Genomic DNA, 19,569 nt, shown 5'->3' on the forward strand with positions numbered 1-19,569 from the left:
GTCTTCCATAGTCTTCTTTGTCAGCAAAATTTGAAAGGGAACCACAGACTAGATTACAGGGTGCTTTGTATTTCTCATGGCATATATGAGAGGGGCTGGCTGTGTCACCTGCTACAATAACACTTATTTGTGTTGTCCTTGATGTGCTGGCATGAAGCTATGTTCCTTTAATGATGTCTAGCACACTGATACATTTTAGTATCCATGACACGCTATTTATAAATCCCAATTTTAAAAAACGAAAAAAATGCCAAGTGAACGCCGTCACCTCCTCCTGCTTCTTCATCCTACGTATGCTCCACAAAATATTTTAATTGCTTCTTACGGGCACCAGACGCACAGTCACCGACAGCAGACAAGACTACGGCAACACACTCTATGCGAACATTACGAATCAACTTATACAAAGAGTACAGAACTTCACTGCCAGACTCATCCTCAATATCCCTTGCAGCACGCACATCTCGCCCCACCTCAGAGAGCTACACTGACTGCGATCCAGAAGCGATGCCGATTCAAACTGCTCATCCTTGCATACATTTCCCCTCCTCCTCCCTCATAGATGTCAAACTTTGGAACCCACTCCCAACCTTTGATGCTTACACCAGCTCGCATTCTCTTCTATTCCACCATCACCTCACAACTTACCTTTTATCTCTTTCCCTCCAGGCAGAGTTTCCAAAGACCATCCATTCCACAACATTCATAACATTCATATTGCATTTTACACCATTTATATATGAATAACTATTGTTGTAATCAATGGTGCTCCTTTTATTAGTTATACATACAAATGGGACATATCTCTTTCATGTGGATTTAGATTTGAACCTTAGCAGGCTTGTGTAGAACCTGTAGTGTGCTGTCATTTGTCCTCTGTAGGAATCTTTGATGGTATTAATTTCCTCTTGTTATTGCTGAACCTGAGTGGGTCTTCAGGTGTTTGCCAGGCTTTGTCTCACAATTGATCTGGTTTTGCGTTTGATTCACGAAGGCCGTTAGCTCCACATAGCATCTTTGATGCTCAGTCTGTGTCCTTACAGAGATTTACATGAGATGACACTTCTCAGCAGTGAGATATGGATTGAGTGTTTATTATTCTCTGTACAATGGTACAGTGCCTGGCTTTGGCTGGAGTCTCCAAAAGTGTTGTTTTTGCACATCATGGCAGCAATTCTCTTTATTTATGAGTGTGGTCGTTATTTGAGCCTAAATGCTCCAACAAAGCTTCTTGTTGGGAGTTCAGATAGTGACTCCTTTAGGAATGTCATTTCTTTCTGAAGTTTTTGTTTACAGGACTAGTGGCACCAAGTAATGTTTTTTCTACAAGATGATATCTTTGGATTATATTTCTCGTTTTTGCACAATCTTTCTTGAAACCCTCGAAAGAATGGGAAAACAATTCTTCTCGGATTCTAGCCAGAGCTTTGTGTTTCTCTTAGGCCACTGTCTGGTTTTGTATTTTAGGTCATATGTATTGCTAAAGCAATAAATCGCCTGAGAAGCAACCAAGTGCTTTGTGAGTAGAGGGTTAAGGATTTATTTTTTTAAGATTGTTGCTGGCACTTGCTAACGCAGTATCCATTTGATCACTGCATCATTTTATGTAATTATCTATGCTTACACAGGTTCCAATAATCAGTCAGGCTGCCTGGTTTTGTCTTGCTGCGTACAATACTCTCCCATTACAACTTCACACCCACGCTAGTCTCTCACCAATTTCAGATTTTCTTCTTTTTCTCAATATTTAAGGATGCACTTCTTCACCCCCAGGACGCATGGATTTCATAGTTAATCTCTAAATGTTTAGATACAAATTTCCTTTCATTGTACTTTCCCTGGATTAAATTTCACTCCATGTACAGTAAGTGTAGTGGTACTTTCACTTTTGTCACGTCTTCTGCTTATACAGATTCTTTATGGTTATTTGCTGAATTACTCAATTTGTTCTGCAACACATGTCTCTTTCTCTACTTATTTATTTTTTCCTAAGCTTTGTCTCTCCACATTAAGTAAGGACATGCCAGAATGATATTCTGCACTGCATACAGCAACGCCACGACCTTCTGAACACAAGCCACAATTCTCTATCCTACATCTGTTGTAAACGGGGTTTTTTCTTTGGTGCCAATAGACATATCGTCCTGTGGTAAATGGACTAGAACCGATGTTTTTGGTTTATCAAGGGACAGCACTATTGCATCTGTCTCAGACAAAAGACCCCGTATGGAACCTCTGATGCTTCCTGAGATGCGTTTTCCGCCTAAATCGCCTCCCGCATTCTGAGCATTCATACGGTTTCTCCCCAGAATGTATCCTCTGATGGCTGTACAAATTTGAGCTCTGTGCAAAGCTTTTTTCACATTCCGTGCACTGGTACGGTCTCTCCCCTGTATGGGATCTCTCATGAACTCTCAGCTGTGACATCATCCGGAAATGTTTACCGCAGTCTGGGCACTCAAAGGGCTTGTCGTCATTATGGATCCGCTGGTGACTGCGCAAACGTGCTCTGTGAGGGAAGGTCTTCTCACACTCTGTACATTGATATGGTCCCTGCCCCATATGGGATATCTGATGTACTCTCAAGGTGGACGCCACTCTAAAGCGCTTTCCACATTCTGAGCATCCATAAGGCTTCTCTCCAGTGTGAATCATCTGATGGCGGCACAAATCAGATCTCTGAGCAAAGCTTTTTTCACAGTCTGGACATTTATAGAGTCTGTCGTCCACGTGAAATCTCTTGTGCAAGATTAGACTTGACATATTTGTGAAACACTTCCCACAAACACTGCAAGAAAACACTTTGGACTGGTTATGTATCCTGCAGTGTGCCAGGAAATGCACATGCTCAATAAAGTTCATTTCACAGTCTGGACATTTATAGTGTTTACGGTCTGCATGAGAGCCCATGTGCATTTGGGAGCTGGATGGGTCATTAGTCTGGTCTCCATGTTTGGTAGGCATGGCTGACATTTCCTCCTTTTGTCTGTGTGACAATTTTGTTACTGGTACCGTAGATGGGTCTTGTCCATCATCTTCAGAACATCTACTATTAGTTTGAACATTCCATCCTGTAAGGTTTATTTGTAGTCTCTCAATTGTGTTATTGGCTCCATTATCTGTTGAAAAAAAAATACATATTACTCAGGTATTATTATATGTTTTGGTGAAACCTTAAGCCTAGAGGTGCCACGTGTGGCTCTGTGTCTTCTGGTTCCTTGCCGCCCCCATCAACACACTGAGTGCCAGATTTAGGTAATCCAGATTTACCGATTTTAAAATACTGAATTTTACTGATTCGGTATTTTAGAAATCGGTAAATGGGATGTATGTATTTATTCGGTAAATTTTACCGAACGGTAAGATTCGGGAAATAGCGAATCGGTATTTACCGATTCGGTAATTCCTATTAATTCCTATGGGCTTGGAGGCCAATAGGAATGAATGGGAATTACTGAATCTGTAAATACTGATTCGGTAAAAGGGGGAACACATTCAAGGGTGTTGCACCCCTAAATAGTGCATGGGTGCACATGTGGCACATATGCATGCCCTAAGGGCATGTATGTCTGCCACATGGCACGGTTATAAATTGTAAAAAATTACTTTTTTTAGGGTTCTTGATACTTACCACCAACTTGTAGTTGGTGGTAAATAACGAATCCTGAAATGGGAAAAGCACTCATTTGAGTGCTCCCTACATTAAGGATTTGGTAATTTACCGAATCAGTATTTTAAGAATTCGGTAATTTACAGATTCCTTAAATTACCGATTCAGTATATTACCGAATCCTTCAATTTGGCCTCCTACATCTGAAAAATCTAATACCGTCGGTACATCTGGCCCTGAGAGGGCCAGATGTAGGTAGCCTAATAACGGTCGGTATTGGCCGAAATTACCGAATTTCGGCCATTACCTACCGGTATTAGGCTACCTACATCTGGCCCTGAGTTATTGAAACTGAATCCATTTGAAACTGGAGTCCACTACAAAAAATCTAAATTTAAAGCAAAATGGAACAAATACAACATACCCGGGCTTAAAAAATCTATTTTGCAATAAATCTTTTTTTAACAGACTATGAATAATAGCTGTGACATCCACAGAATCATTTTGGTTCAGGGCTGTGAATTCATGGTATTTATTTCTTGGACAGGAGTATTTGTGTAGCACTGGCTCTGAAGGGCAGTGCAGCGCACTACATGGCTTCTGGATACTTAGCCGACATGCCAGGAACCAGTGGCAAGCAAGCATGTTGACAATGTGAACTTAAGACAAAAGTTGTATGACATACAGAGGGTCAGACACACAGCATCACAGTGGGGCTATTCATGAAGCATGGGTGTGGCCCGACAGCTTAGCAAAGAGCTTTACGCGTCAGGTAAGTATTGTGAGTGATTTATATATATATATATATATATATATATATATATATATATATATATATATATATACGGATGGTGGGTATATACATACATTTTGGCACATGTTACATGAACCCGATCTTCGTATCAATAGCAGAAGCGAATGATTACACAGACAGTCATAGTTCAGGTTCAGCATTAGTCAGGGATGTAGTCAGATCAACTGAGATGGTGGGGGCAGGGTTAGGAGAAGAGGATAGTCTCACGTTTCCCCCTGAAAGTGAGGCGTGAAGGTACCGGCCTTGAGTGGTATTAAAAATCATGCCACAGGGTGGGCATGCAGGACGAAAGGGCTTGCTTCCTTGTCTACTCTTTCCTTACCGTAACAATGAGGATTCTGCTGCAATTTTCAGGAAAAACTTTTACAAAAGTCTTGAAACCCAAAAGCAAGGCGCCAACAGCCTATGCGAAAAGCACGTTCTCATGTGGGCCTTCGAGACAGATTGGTAGTGTCATCAAGGTCCCTGACCCTTTACCCCTTATGCATTCTCACCTCTGCTGCATTTTCACCTTCTTTCTCATCCATTACCTCTCGTCCATCCCTCCTTCCCGTTCATGCCAGTCCTTTTTCCTGCTGTTACATATCGATTCTCTCCTCTCTTCATAAACATGCTTCCTAGGGTTTTCTTAAGGGTAAACATCAGCATATTTTGGAATAAATTCTGTAGTCTTGGCAAGATTACCATTTTCTTATAAATGCTGTCCTACCTATCAGTGAGACCAGCAAAGTCTAACAGAACAGGGCACATTTCTGAAGGGAACACCCCCTCCTGATAGAACTCCATTGAATCCCTTTTCCAGCCTTCACCACCTTCAAACCCAAATGCATCATCTACAAAGCCATAACATCCAGCCAAAATCCAGTGACTCCGTCTGTCTTGAAGACAAGTTAACAAGCTCACCACCTCTGGTGGCCTTTGCCCATCTGCAGCTGGGATACTATTGGATTAGAAAGAAGTGCAGAAAAATAAAAAACAAGTTAATAGGCTTTCTTTATCTATGCATCCAGGATCTGAAACAACACTCTCAGTTCCATCAGGGACACTTAGACCCTGCATCGATTTAGCAAAGAGCTAAAGATGTACCCCTTAAAAGAGCATTGCATCGCAAAGTAGTAACAGCCTACTTCTGCTCTCAGAACCCAGATACCCCTATAATCACTCGCTGACCGTTTCTTTACCTTTGGCACTGGACACAATACACAAATATGACATACATACCTTTCTTTTCAACCAGAACTTTCTTTTGAATCAAAGAAAGAACAAGCATTTCTACTGACCCAGAACCCATTTACTTTTCCAGGAATATAAAGTTTGTCTTGTCACTTTCAGCGGAAAATCCCTCTTCTTCCCTTCCCACAGAGCCTGCTCTATACATCACTGTTAGGAGAAATGAGGCTGTGTGAAGATGTTTACACAGAGAGCAAGCAGAATGAGCCATCTAATTTCCAGTGCCTCTTCCATCAGTCCCACTGTGAACCCTTATCGTATTCTACAATCATACCCCCCCTCTACCCACCCATGGCAACCAGCTGATCTACATGCCATAATCCGCTACAAACAGCGTTTTATTCTAAGCCTCAAAGAGTCCATCATCTGTGGCACTGACGCTTATTCTTGGTTTGATACCACATTCCTTTACCCAGTGAACTTTAACGGCTCCGCGGCAAACGCAAAGAGCAGAAGAGGTAACAGACTACCCATCTTTGTTCCTCCCTATGTTACCAGCTACAATCTGAACATCTACACCCGTTTCACAGAATGGTGACCAACCCCGAGCCAGGTGATGACTTCAGCAGGTCGCTCCAGTCTAGGGAGGTAATAGGTTTTTGCACAATGAAACTCCCTACATGGGTGTTTGGAGTGGGCTTCCACAGTATCCTGTGTGTCCTCATTCCCTGTACGTCTGAGTTGTCTGAAATGCAGAGAGTATCTTCCCTCAATAGTTAAATTGTTGAACAGATGATGAAGTGCATGGAGGTGAAGGTCCCTTTCGAGGCGGGACATCCTCTGGGATTTATATTTCAGCGAGCGGGATATCCGTCACTGTTGTGATGAAGTAACCCGTCCGCCGAGATCTAAATCAGGCCCTCGGATACAATAGCATTTATACTTCAGAGGACGGGATATCCGTCACCGTAGTGATGGAGTAACCCGTCCGCCGAGATCAAAATCCGGCCCTCGGATACAATAGCATTTATACTTCAGAGGATGGGATATCCATCACCGTTGTGATGAAGTAACCCGTCCGCCAAGATCTAAATCAGGCCCTCGGATACAATAGCATTTATACTTCAGAGGACGGGATATCCGTCACCGTAGTGATGAAGTAACCCGTCCGCCAAGATCTAAATCAGGCCCTCGGATACAATAGCATTTATACTTCAGAGGACGGGATATCCGTCACCTTAGTGATGAAGTAACCCGTCCGCCGAGATCTAAATCAGGCCCTCGGATACAATAGCATTTATATTTTAGAGAACAGGATATCCGTCACCGTTGTGATGAAGTAACCTGTCCGCCAAGATCTAAATCAGGCCCTCGGATACAATAGCATTTATACTTCAGAGGACGGGATATCCGTCACCGTAGTGATGAAGTAACCTGTCCGCCGGGATCTAAATCAGGCCCTCGGATACAATAGCATTTATACTTCAGAGGACGGGATATCAGTCACCGTTGTGACGAAGTAACCTGTCCGCCGAGATCTAAATCAGGCCCTAGGATACAATAGCATTTATATTTCAGAGGACGGGATATCCGTCACCGTTGTGATGGAGTAACCCGTCCGCCGAAATCTATATCAGGCCCCTGGATGTGATAGCATTTATATTTCAGAGGACGGGATATCAGTCACCGTTGTGATGGAGTAACCCGTCCGCCGAGATCTAAATCAGGCCCTCGGATACAATAGCATTTATACTTCAGAGGACGGGATATCCGTCACCGTTGTGATGGAGTAACCCGTCCGCCGAGATCAAATCAGGCCCTAGGATACAATAGCATTTATACTTCAGAGGACGGGATATCCGTCACCGTAGTGATGAAGTAACCCGTCCGCCGAGATCTAAATCAGGCCCTCGGATACAATAGCATTTATATTTCAGAGGACGGGATATCCGTCACCGTTGTGATGGAGTAACCCGTCCGCCGAGATCTAAATCAGGCCCTCGGATACAATACCATTTATATTTCAGAGGACGGGATATCCGTCACCGTTGTGATGGAGTAACCCGTCCCCCGAGATCTAAATCAGGCCCTCGGATACAATAGCATTTATATTTCAGAGGACGGGATATCCGTCACCGTAGTGATGAAGTAACTCGTCCACCAAGATCTAAATCAGGCTCTTAGTGTCTGATCATTTCTGGGGCCTAATTAGCATAATATAATACTTTCTTCATTCATCAAATGTCTGAGTTTGGCTGCATTAAGTCAGCCTCATAGTAAGTGAACACGGCTCAGTTTCAGACACTACCCCCTGCTTTATAAATATTACTTGGAGAAATAGAAGTACCTGAAGTGGCTCCGAGCTGTGGGACATCTTGATTGGCATTTGTTCTCGTCACAGGGTCTACGGTGGCTGCACCTTCTTCAAGAAGAATGTCCACCTCCATGGATGGGGTGGACGCGGGCACATCCCGTGCTGCAGGAGGCCAGGATTCTACCTTGCAGTTCTGATCTGGACACTGTGCATCAGGCGACAGTGGTTCTAGCTTGTAGTTACCGTCCTTTCCCTGTACATCAGGCAACACTTGCTGTAGGACTGGGAGTTCCCCTTTAGCCTGCTCATCCAGACACTCTGATTCTAGCTTCAAGTAGTTATCTGGGTCGTGTCCATCAGTAACCACAGGTGGAACGCACCAACTCTGCTGCACTTTGTGTCGACTAATAAAATCGAATTCGGACCACTGATTTTGTTTTTGTCTCTGCCCTTTGTTAACCACTGGCTGTGCGCATGATCTCCTGTGTACATCCGGCAGATCAGGTAATGCTGGGGGCATGCTGAGGCTCTGCTGGGGTTTGTGCCCATGAATGAATAAGGGTTGTTTGCGCAGGTCCACTGCTCGGTTACGCCTTTCAGTGCTTACTGGTTGCATGCACTGGCTTTCTTGTTCAGTAGATGGTGGTTGTGTTCTCTGGCTCAGTTGTGGTCTGCGAGCATCAGTAAACACTGGCTCTTTGCACTTGTTTTGACCTCCTTTAAACACTGGCTGAAGACACCAGCTTGGCTCCACCTGACGCACTGGGAGAGGCACTGGCGGAAACCTACCACCAACACAGTCTCTGCTGATCTCAGGACGGATCCTTCCCACGGACGTTCCACCATGTTTAAAGTAGTCGTGAGCCTTTGTTAGCCAGATTTGCTCCATGAGCCCTGCAACTTTTGTTGGTAAGTCTTTCATGGTATTCTGTAAGTTATCCAGTTTGGCTCCCAAACATCGCAATGTGGCTAAGATGACCTGGCTTGACTCATCTCCTGTAGGTGGCTCGCCGCCACGGTACCTTTGACCATCTAAGCTCAAGGCTGGTGCTGCACATATCTCACTTTCACTCACGTTGGAGATCTTGGCCTCTCCCTGCTGACCATTCCTGGTGACCTGAAACCCTACGCTCGACATTGCTTGCATTCCTGCTTCACCTTTTCACCATCCCAGAGACAGCAGCCTCGCAGAACCTCTAGACGAGAAGTGATGGGATCGACTGCTTGAAGTTCTCTCACTGGCTCAGTCAGGGGAGCATTGCACTTTTTCTGCTCTCTGACAGTTTCCTAGTTCCAATTCACACATCTGGAGATTTAAGTCTCAGGCACCTAAAAAGAGGAAAAAATAAACATTTAGAGATCTGATACAGGCTCAAAATCTCCATTCACTACTATTATAGCCCAGGTCTCCAAGCTGAATATAAAAACATTAAATAAAAAAATATCATCAGCTTTTATTGAATTTGCTCCCCAGTATTAATACCTATCTCAGACCGCAGTGCTTTGAAAGGAGTGTAGATCGTGCGCCCCTTTGTCAAGTGTAGCTTTGCCTACCTCGCCACCCCATGCCAGGACATGCCCGTGTTACCAACAGTGCCAGGTTTGTTTGTATGGTTGCCGTTTCGAGAACGGGTAATTACTGCAAAAAGAGTGGATAGACAGAGTAAGAGAGAGAGTGCAGTTATTTGGGGAGATAAGAATGAATGGGAAAATCGATCTTCACATGGGGAGAACGCGGTCATTGGTGCATGCTCCCTTATACACACTGCAGCTGCTCTTGCTTGGGCTTAAGTGTCGCAGGGCGTGCAAGAGGATTACTGTGCCTGCATCTCTGAAATGGAGGTTGGGGTCTCATTAAAATCGGTCTCTCTGAAAAACACCTGCCCATGACTGTTTCCCAATCCTTACACCCCATTAACCATCCCAGCCGCGACCACAGTACTCAATTTAAGCTGGTCCTGCAGCAATGGCAGAAGAGGCAATTTAAAAAAGCCCGACTTCCATCAGACCTTTTAATCTTCTCCTGGATATCAACACGACTAACGAGGAAGACCAGACACATTGGGTTTCAATCCACCTTGAATTCTGTGACATCATAACTTTAAACCACCATGGTCAGCTTGCGAGAGGGCTTGACGCTAGACACGTCTTTTTTTCTTAGATTTGTCCAACACTTTTATACGCTGGATCTTGATATCCTAATCCACCTTCCGGTGGCTGGTGGCCACCATGAGATATCACACATGTGGGCTTTGTTCCTTTCTGTCCTGTCATTGGCTTGCTATACTCCAGCCCATCAATACACACAGTGCAAGAGAAGAGTCCTTTGTCTCTTTGACATACAATAAGACTTTGGATTTACTTCTGATAGCGGTGCATAATTCATATCAAACCTTTGGTCAGCATGTTGTAGTTTGTTGAAAATGGAGGGCGCTTTTTCTTCTGCTCATCACCCACAGGCTAAGGACAGAACTCAACGGAGAGAACAACAAACTAGAAAGATCCCGCTGATGTCATCTGGTCGAACAGCATGATTAGGTACATCAGTGGGGGTTTCTTAAGTCTGCTATGATGACACATTTCATACAGCTTCAGCCAGTTCTTCCTTCTGTTGTATTCAAGGCCTCCATCTAGAATTCATAACAGATTACTTTAAGGCACAACTAACAACTGCCTTACCCAGATCATGATGGAGGGCTGTCCCCAGAGGAGAATAGATGGCCCAACCGACATCTGCCCAGTGATACTTTACCCTGTGGGTGATGAAGCAGGCTGTTCCCAGAGGGGGAGAATACGTGCCCCACCCCGAGATCTGACCAGTGATGCCTTACCATGCTCATACTGGGGTGAGCTGTCCCCAGAGGAGGTGAATTGATGCCCCACCCCGAGATCTGACCAGTGATGCCTTACCATGCTCATACTGGGGTGAGCTGTCCCCAGAGGAGGAGGATACGTGCCCCACCCCGAGATCTGACCAGTGATGCCTTACCATGCTCATACTGGGGTGAGCTGTCCCCAGAGGAGGTGAATTGATGCCCCAACCCGAGATCTGACCAGTGATGCCTTACCCAGCGCATGATGGAACCAGCTGTCCCCAGAGGAGGTGAATTGATGCCCCAACCCGAGATCTGACCAGTGATGCCTTACCCAGCGCATGATGGAACGAGCTGTCCCCAGAGGAGGTGAATTGATGCCCCACCCCGAGATCTGACCAGTGATGCCTTACCATGCTCATACTGGGGTGAGCTGTCCCCAGAGGAGGTGAATTGATGCCCCACCCCGAGATCTGACCAGTCATACCTTACCATGCTCATACTGGGGTGAGCTGTTCCCAGAGGAGGAGAATACGTGCCCCACCCCGAGATCTGACCAGTGATGCCTTACCATGCTCATACTGGGGTGAGCTGTCCCTAGAGGAGGAGAATTGATGCCCCACCCCGAGATCTGACCAGTGATGCCTTACCCAGCGCATGATGGAACGAGCTGTCCCTAGAGGAGGAGAATTGATGCCCCACCCCGAGATCTGACCAGTGATGCCTTACCATGCTCATACTGGGGTGAGCTGTCCCTAGAGGAGGAGAATTGATGCCCCACCCCGAGATCTGACCAGTGATGCCTTACCCAGCGCATGATGGAACCAGCTGTCCCCAGAGGAGGTGAATTGATGCCCCACCCCGAGATCTGACCAGTGATGCCTTACCATGCTCATACTGGGGTGAGCTGTCCCCAGAGGAGGTGAATTGATGCCCCACCCGAGATCTGACCAGTGATGCCTTACCCAGCGCATGATGGAACCAGCTGTCCCCAGAGGAGGTGAATTGATGCCCCACCCCGAGATCTGACCAGTGATGCCTTACCCAGCGCATGATGGAACCAGCTGTCCCTAGAGGAGGAGAATTGATGCCCCACCCCGAGATCTGACCAGTGATGCCTTACCCAGCGCATGATGGAACGAGCTGTCCCCAGAGGAGGTGAATTGATGCCCCACCCCGAGATCTGACCAGTGATGCCTTACCCAGCGCATGATGGAACCAGCTGTCCCCAGAGGAGGTGAATTGATGCCCCACCCCGAGATCTGACCAGTGATGCCTTACCATGCTCATACTGGGGTGAGCTGTCCCCAGAGGAGGTGAATTGATGCCCCACCCCGAGATCTGACCAGTGATGCCTTACCCAGCGCATGATGGAACCAGCTGTCCCCAGAGGAGGTGAATTGATGACCCACCCCGAGATCTGACCAGTGATGCCTTACCCAGCGCATGATGGAACGAGCTGTCCCCAGAGGAGGAGAATTGATGCCCCACCCCGAGATCTGACCAGTGATGCCTTACCCAGCGCATGATGGAACGAGCTGTCCCCAGAGGAGGTGAATTGATGCCCCACCCCGAGATCTGACCAGTGATGCCTTACCCAGCGCATGATGGAACCAGCTGTCCCCAGAGGAGGTGAATTGATGCCCCACCCCGAGATCTGACCAGTGATGCCTTACCCAGCGCATGATGGAACGAGCTGTCCCCAGAGGAGGTGAATTGATGCCCCACCCGAGATCTGACCAGTGATGCCTTACCATGCTCATACTGGGGTGAGCTGTCCCTAGAGGAGGTGAATTGATGCCCCACCCCGAGATCTGACCAGTGATGCCTTACCCAGCGCATGATGGAACCAGCTGTCCCCAGAGGAGGTGAATTGATGCCCCACCCCGAGATCTGACCAGTGATGCCTTACCCAGCGCATGATGGAACTAGCTGTCCCCAGAGGAGGTGAATTGATGCCCCACCCCGAGATCTGACCAGTGATGCCTTACCATGCTCATACTGGGGTGAGCTGTCCCTAGAGGAGGTGAATTGATGCCCCACCCCGAGATCTGACCAGTGATGCCTTACCATGCTCATACTGGGGTGAGCTGTCCCCAGAGGAGGTGAATTGATGCCCCACCCCGAGATCTGACCAGTGATGCCTTACCCAGCGCATGATGGAACCAGCTGTCCCCAGAGGAGGTGAATTGATGCCCCACCCCGAGATCTGACCAGTGATGCCTTACCCAGCGCATGATGGAACCAGCTGTCCCTAGAGGAGGAGAATTGATGCCCCACCCCGGGATCTGACCAGTGATGCCTTACACAGCGCATGATGGAACGAGCTGTCCCCAGAGGAGGAGAATTGATGCCCCACCCCGAGATCTGACCAGTGATGCCTTACCCAGCGCATGATGGAATGAGCTGTTCCCAGAGGGGGAGAATTGATGCCCCACCCCGAGATCTGACCAGTGATGCCTTACCATGCTCATACTGGGGTGAGCTGTCCCTAGAGGAGGAGAATTGATGCCCCACCCCGAGATCTGACCAGTGATGCCTTACCCAGCGCATGATGGAACCAGCTGTCCCCAGAGGAGGTGAATTGATGCCCCACCCCGAGATCTGACCAGTGATGCCTTACCATGCTCATACTGGAGTGAGCTGTCCCCAGAGGAGGTGAATTGATGCCCCACCCCGAGATCTGACCAGTGATGCCTTACCCAGCGCATGATGGAACGTGCTGTCCCCAGAGGAGGTGAATTGATGCCCCACCCCGAGATCTGACCAGTGATGCCTTACCATGCTCATACTGGGGTGAGCTGTCCCTAGAGGAGGAGAATTGATGCCCCACCCCGAGATCTGACCAGTGATGCCTTACCATGCTCATACTGGGGTGAGCTGTCCCCAGAGGAGGTGAATTGATGCCCCACCCCGAGATCTGACCAGTGATGCCTTACCATGCTCATACTGGGGTGAGCTGTCCCCAGAGGAGGTGAATTGATGCCCCACCCCGAGATCTGACCAGTGATGCCTTACCCAGCTCATGATGGAACCAGCTGTCCCCAGAGGAGGTGAATTGATGCACCCCCCCCGAGATCTGACCAGTGATGCCTTACCCAGCGCATGATGGAACGAGCTGTCCCCAGAGGAGGTGAATTGATGCCCCACCCCGGGATCTGACCAGTGATGCCTTACACAGCGCATGATGGAACGAGCTGTCCCCAGAGGAGGAGAATTGATGCCCCACCCCGAGATCTGACCAGTGATGCCTTACCATGCTCATACTGGGGTGAGCTGTCCCTAGAGGAGGAGAATTCCCACCAGAGCCCAGCATTCATGTTGCTTTGGACACGAAATGGTGAAATACAACTAAACTCAGAGCAGGTTTGGCCAGGAGCAGGACCTTTTGTTGCTCCTCATCTCAAGGCTGGAACTAAGCCTAGGATATTGTTGCTGTTTGATGCCTGGAAGATGTGCTGCTGCGCTGCCAAAGAGAGGACAGGAGTCACTCTGACCTGGCGGACACGTCAAAGGCACAGCTGATGGAGACCTGGGGGTGGTGGCTTGAACCAGCCCAGGAGTTATGAGATCTAAAGAGAGTACGAAAAGAGAAAAAACAGGAGACCCAGGCATTCTCCGTCTACACACCCAGGATCTGGACCAACATCCATTTGTCATCAGTACTTCTCCAACCGCGATCCAATTTAGGAAGAGATGCACCTCTTTGCGAACACTGCCTCAGTGGGTGGAAGTTCACTCCCACTCTCAGAACCCAGCCACCCTTCCAAACACTCAACTGTAGGTCTGCCCTTCAACATGTAAGACATAGAGTTTGGGGCATTTGTGTGATACACGAATACCACATGACAGCGCCCTCCACCTTACCTTGTTTACCTAGGGGCTATTCAGGAGATTAAAAGTAATGGACAAGGTGTGCAGAGGAATGAGCCAACTACGAAGGGACAGAAGAATTACACAATGCAGTAGCAGAGTAAATCACACCCATAGCTTCAATGGCGGGAACCGTCTGCAGCCCAGTGGGTGGGAAATAAACTTTTAGAGCCCCTCAGACGCATTGACAAAACCAAAAACAAAACAAAATACACATATTAGGGCATTTCTTCAATAAGAGAGATGATCACACACACAAAGTATAAGAATTGTTTGTTACACCAATTGTTACCCGTTAAGAACCGAACAAAAACATTCAAATGTGGCAAATTCATTCCACATTCAAAGTTGTAACCATTGACCAAGAATGAGATAAAAATTACAAGTAGGTCGAAGGACCATTAGTGCAGCAAGTGACATAGCGACGCGAAATGTGCCCAGTGAAATTCGATTGTCATAGTGCAGTGCACACAGCGGAAGGTGTATTTTGTTTTGTTTTTCTCCCCCTTATTTTCTTTTGCTTTGTTGTATTAATATATGTTGTGGCAATTGTTGCCCACAGTATGGGCAAAAAAGTTAATTGTAACTTTTTTAAAAAAAGAAGGCATATATCTGATGTCCTGAAGATGAACCTTTAACAAGTTATAGGTTCAAAACGTCGTCGATCTTGTCACACTATATGTGTATGAATTGTGCTATTTGATGCTAACAATAGTGTGCAATTAATATTGTCTGACTGTGAATTGTACTACACAAACTGTTTAAATTGCCTCCAATTTCCTTGTTTGTCCCCTTCCTAAGTGTGTTAGTTGGACATCGACTGGTGTCCTGCTGTTATCACACTAGATTTTTTGTAAAAATTGTTTATCAGAAAATAAAACTATCCGGCTGGACAAAGAATATAGTGCCTATATAGTCTATATTTATCTCTACAAAATTCCTCTTGCCTAGGGACCACTGTCCTGTATAAAGATATAATTCCCTAAGGTCCCTAGCATATTGCTTCCTTGGGTTCCCTCGTGTAACAAAAATGATTCTAACAAGTATTGGCAAAAGCAAAAAATATTTTTGGGTCTCAAAGAGCACACTTTGCCACAGCAGTTCCAGTCACTGAACAAAACTATTTTGTGTGCCAATATGCGCCTTGTAAAAAAGTAGAATACTGTCACTTACAGTGAAGCCAGCTGATAGACCGAGAGATAATTTTATTAAACACAATAGGTCATGGTTAACGCAAGGCCTAATTAGGGGCCCAATTATTAAAGAAAGTCTCAAAAGTGAAACCAGGGTATATATCCTTGCATTAAGTGCATATATACAGTTTCCGTGAATTCACAATAATTTACAGAAGTAGGCCAAGAAATGGTATGCCTAAAAAGATTTGTGAACTGCATTTTAGCACGAGCAAATGCGCACGTGTAGATTTGCTCCTGTGAAAATCTGAATGCTTCAAGTTCACTTTTCCTCCTAACACTTTTTTCCAACCCTGGAAACAGTTTTACGTCTCCCACTGTCAAGAGTAAATTTCCAACCTTTTTCAGTATGGGAAAAGATTAGAAAAGAGTTGGTGAAAACTCTTGAAACATGCAAGTCAGTAGGTTTGCACAGACTCAAAAGGGCATTCCAACCCTTGAACTATTGCTTACCACTACCTTCAGCTCTAGTATGTAGACCTGCAGAAATGTGGCAATATTAGGGAATTGCCAGTATTCAAACCCTACTATGGTACGAACCCTGGCATAATTCAAGAGACTATATAAGAACTCTTATAGGAGATTGCTGCCGTAATTTGTCGCCGCATTACATGGCACAAAAGGGACAAGTGGGTTTATGAAGCAACCTGCCCGATGGACAAGTAGATGTTTTATTAAATTCCACACCCCTGCTTCAAGAGCTCTCTCATTGACAGAATTAAACATTCACCTTGTGAGCTCTCTGACAAATGGAAATAAGCATCCACCTTGTGAGCTCTCTCATACAAGGAACTAAACATCCACTTTGTGAGATCTCTATAACGCAGAGAACTAAACATTCACCTTGTGAGCTCTCTGACAAATGGAACTAAACATCCACTTTGTGAGATCTCTATAACGCAGAGAACTAAACATGCACCTTGTGAGCTCTCTCATGAACAGAAGTAAAATTCACTTTAAAAGCTCTCTCATACAGAGAACTAAACATCTACCTTGTGAGCTCCCTCATGCATGGAACTAAAATCCATTTTAAAAGTTCTATCATACATGGAACTAAACATCCACCTTTTGAGCTCTCTCATATGGGGAACTAAACATCCACCTTGTGATCTGCCTCATACAGAGAACTATACATGCACCTTGGGCGCTCTCTCATACAGAGAACATCCACCTTAACAGCTGTTTCATACAAAGAACTAATATCTGGCATAAGAGCTTTCTCATATCTGGAGAATATATCCGCATTAAGAGTGCTCTCATACTCAGAACTAACATCCATCTTAAGAGCTCTCTCATATGGGGAATTAAACATCCACCTCGTGATCTGCCTCATACAGGAAACTACCTTGGAAGCGGTCTCATGCAAGGAACTTATACACGCTATAAGGAGTAGGGAGTGAACGCATGAGGTGTTGTGAAATAGTGTGGAAACGTGCTGTGTGTTTTAATACTGTCCTCACTCACACCGAAGTGTGACATGCTTCCTCATAGGGCTTCTTACAAAACACCCCGGTGCAGCCAACGCCCTGGGTGGAGCAATAGGGTTGGGGAAGACAAACACAACATAAAGAAAAGAAAACAACAATACTTCCAAATTGTGACTGGGAACAAGGCAGGTGAAGGTGCAGTGTGGTGTGTGTTAAAACGAACTCAGAGGTATCCGTAAATCTATTTTATTCCTGGATCCTCCGGTCAGGATTAAAAACGTGAAGGATTGTGGTGCTAGGAAGTTACAATGTGCCCCTTACACCACTCCTTACTGCCCAGTGGTCAACATGTTTCAGCCTTTTCAATGTGCCCGATCTTATGGTCACGTTGGCCTTCCTCAGGACACTCCCAGTTCCAGTACGTATAGTCACACCCAATCCTCCAATCAAGGTCGTAGGTGTATTGTACCCTAGGACTTACTCTAAACAACACACCACATGCAAGGAACTAACATACTACCATAAGAGATTTCTCATATATGGAAGTAACATCCGCCTTAAGAGCGCTCTCATACTCAGAACTAACATCCACCTTGTGAGCTCTCATGTACGGAACTAAAATCCAGCTTGGGAGCCGTCTCATACAAGGAACAAACAACTGCCGTCTCATACAAGGAACAAACAACTGCCTTAAGAGCTCTCTCATACAGGAAATTAAACATGCACCTTCGGAGATTTCTCATACATAGAAGTAACATTCGTCTTAATAGCTCTCTCATACTCAGAACTAACATCCACCTTGATGGCGCTCTCATACAGGGAACTAAACATACACCTTGTGAGCTGTCTCATACAAGGAATTAACTTCTGCCTTAAGAGCTTTCTCAAGCTCGGAACTAACATCCACTTTAAGGGCTCTCTAATACTTGGAACTACCATCCACCTTGCTGGCTCTTTCCTAAGGGAACTAACATCCACCTTGTGAGAACTCTCATGCATGGAACTTAAATACAATTTAAGAGCTCTCTCTTTCTCTCTCTCTCTCATACAAGGAATTCATCATCCAACTTGATGGCTCTTTCACACAGAAAAGTAACATCCACCTTGTGAGCTCTCTCATGCCCAAAACTAAGTTCCACCTTAAGACTTCTCTTATATAGGGCACCTTGGGGGCGGTCTCATGCAAGAATCTAACATCTGCCTTAGGAGCTTTCTCATACAGAGAAGTAACATCCACCTTCAGAGCTCTCTCATAGAGTGAAGTAAAAATCCGGTTTAAGAGCGTCGCACAAGGAGCTGCACTATACATTTTGAGTTCTGAGGAGCAGCTCTTCATGCACATAAAGTGTTGCCACACACCAGGGGTGTGCAGCACCTACAGCTGTCTCAAAGGGGTAGACATGCCAGGGGCAGCTCTGACTCACATGGAGCTGCACAACCACTTCAGGAGATTTGCCACTTGGATCTGCACATGACACAAAGACTCCTGACACACACATACACTGGGATCTGTCCAGGACACGAATAGTGTATGTGTGTACATGGCACTAAGAGTCCTGAGACACACAGACAGACAGAGCTGCACATGCCATTAAGAGATAAAGAGTAATAAACCTACACTCTCTCACGGTGGGATCTGCACAGGCCACTAACAGGACACACACGCACACACACACTCACAGACACACAGACAGACACACACACAGGCCTCTGCTTTAACATTCAGTACCTCTTGGCAGAGCCCCTCTTCCCCCTCTTCCTCCTCCTCCTCCTGTTGTTACTCTCTAGCCCGGACCCTGGAGTTAGGACCACTCTTCGCTTCGAGCCGTGCAGCAGTGCAGCCGGAAGTGAACGCAGCCTTTTCCTGCCATTGTCAGAGGTCAGGAGCCTCCCTGTGCTGCCTCTGCCCGGCCTGACCCGGAACTGGACTTAACTGGCATCACTTCCGGTGCCTTCAGAGGGCCAACGCGCTGCTGACGTCACTGGCTGAGAACGAAACTAAGGACGGATGCAGAGATTTTTTTTACTTTATTTATTTATGCGTTTTTCTCTCGCGCGGACTTTACCCGAAGGTGTCAGAGGCTTCACAATAGGAACAGAAATGAAACAAGAGAACATTAGAAGTGAACAAAATACAAAAGCAAACGTTAAGTTACATGAGGCAAAAATGACAATCGTGTTCAAACAAAGTACAAGAGGAGCAAAGGGTGCATTACAAGAGGAAAAGGTGACGTGTGCAGGTTACAAAAGCGTACAAAGTAGACAGAGTATATCACTGCAATATATGGAGGGCACTCAAACACAAGAACAAACGTTACGTAGGCCATGGTGGCACTTGTGCAGGTATCAGAAATA

At 46.1% G+C, this 19,569-nt stretch overlaps 1 protein-coding gene across 1 annotated transcript; it reads right to left on the bottom strand.

Moving 5' to 3' along the window:
• Positions 1-761: 761 nt before the first annotated feature.
• LOC147729463 (uncharacterized) lies at positions 762-18,986 on the bottom strand. The gene is made up of 3 exons (XM_086954333.1): positions 18,944-18,986; positions 7,942-9,237; positions 762-3,119 (listed from the first exon to the last, which is right to left on the bottom strand). The coding sequence occupies exons 2-3, from the start codon at positions 9,053-9,055 to the stop codon at positions 2,209-2,211; spliced, it is 2,025 nt and encodes a 674-aa protein (XP_086810459.1). The 5' UTR covers positions 9,056-9,237; positions 18,944-18,986; the 3' UTR covers positions 762-2,208.
• Positions 18,987-19,569: the final 583 nt, after the last annotated feature.

This window comes from Lissotriton vulgaris, chromosome 2_1 (assembly GCF_964263255.1).
Source record: "Lissotriton vulgaris chromosome 2_1, aLisVul1.2, whole genome shotgun sequence".
Taxonomy (NCBI): domain Eukaryota; kingdom Metazoa; phylum Chordata; class Amphibia; order Caudata; family Salamandridae; genus Lissotriton; species Lissotriton vulgaris.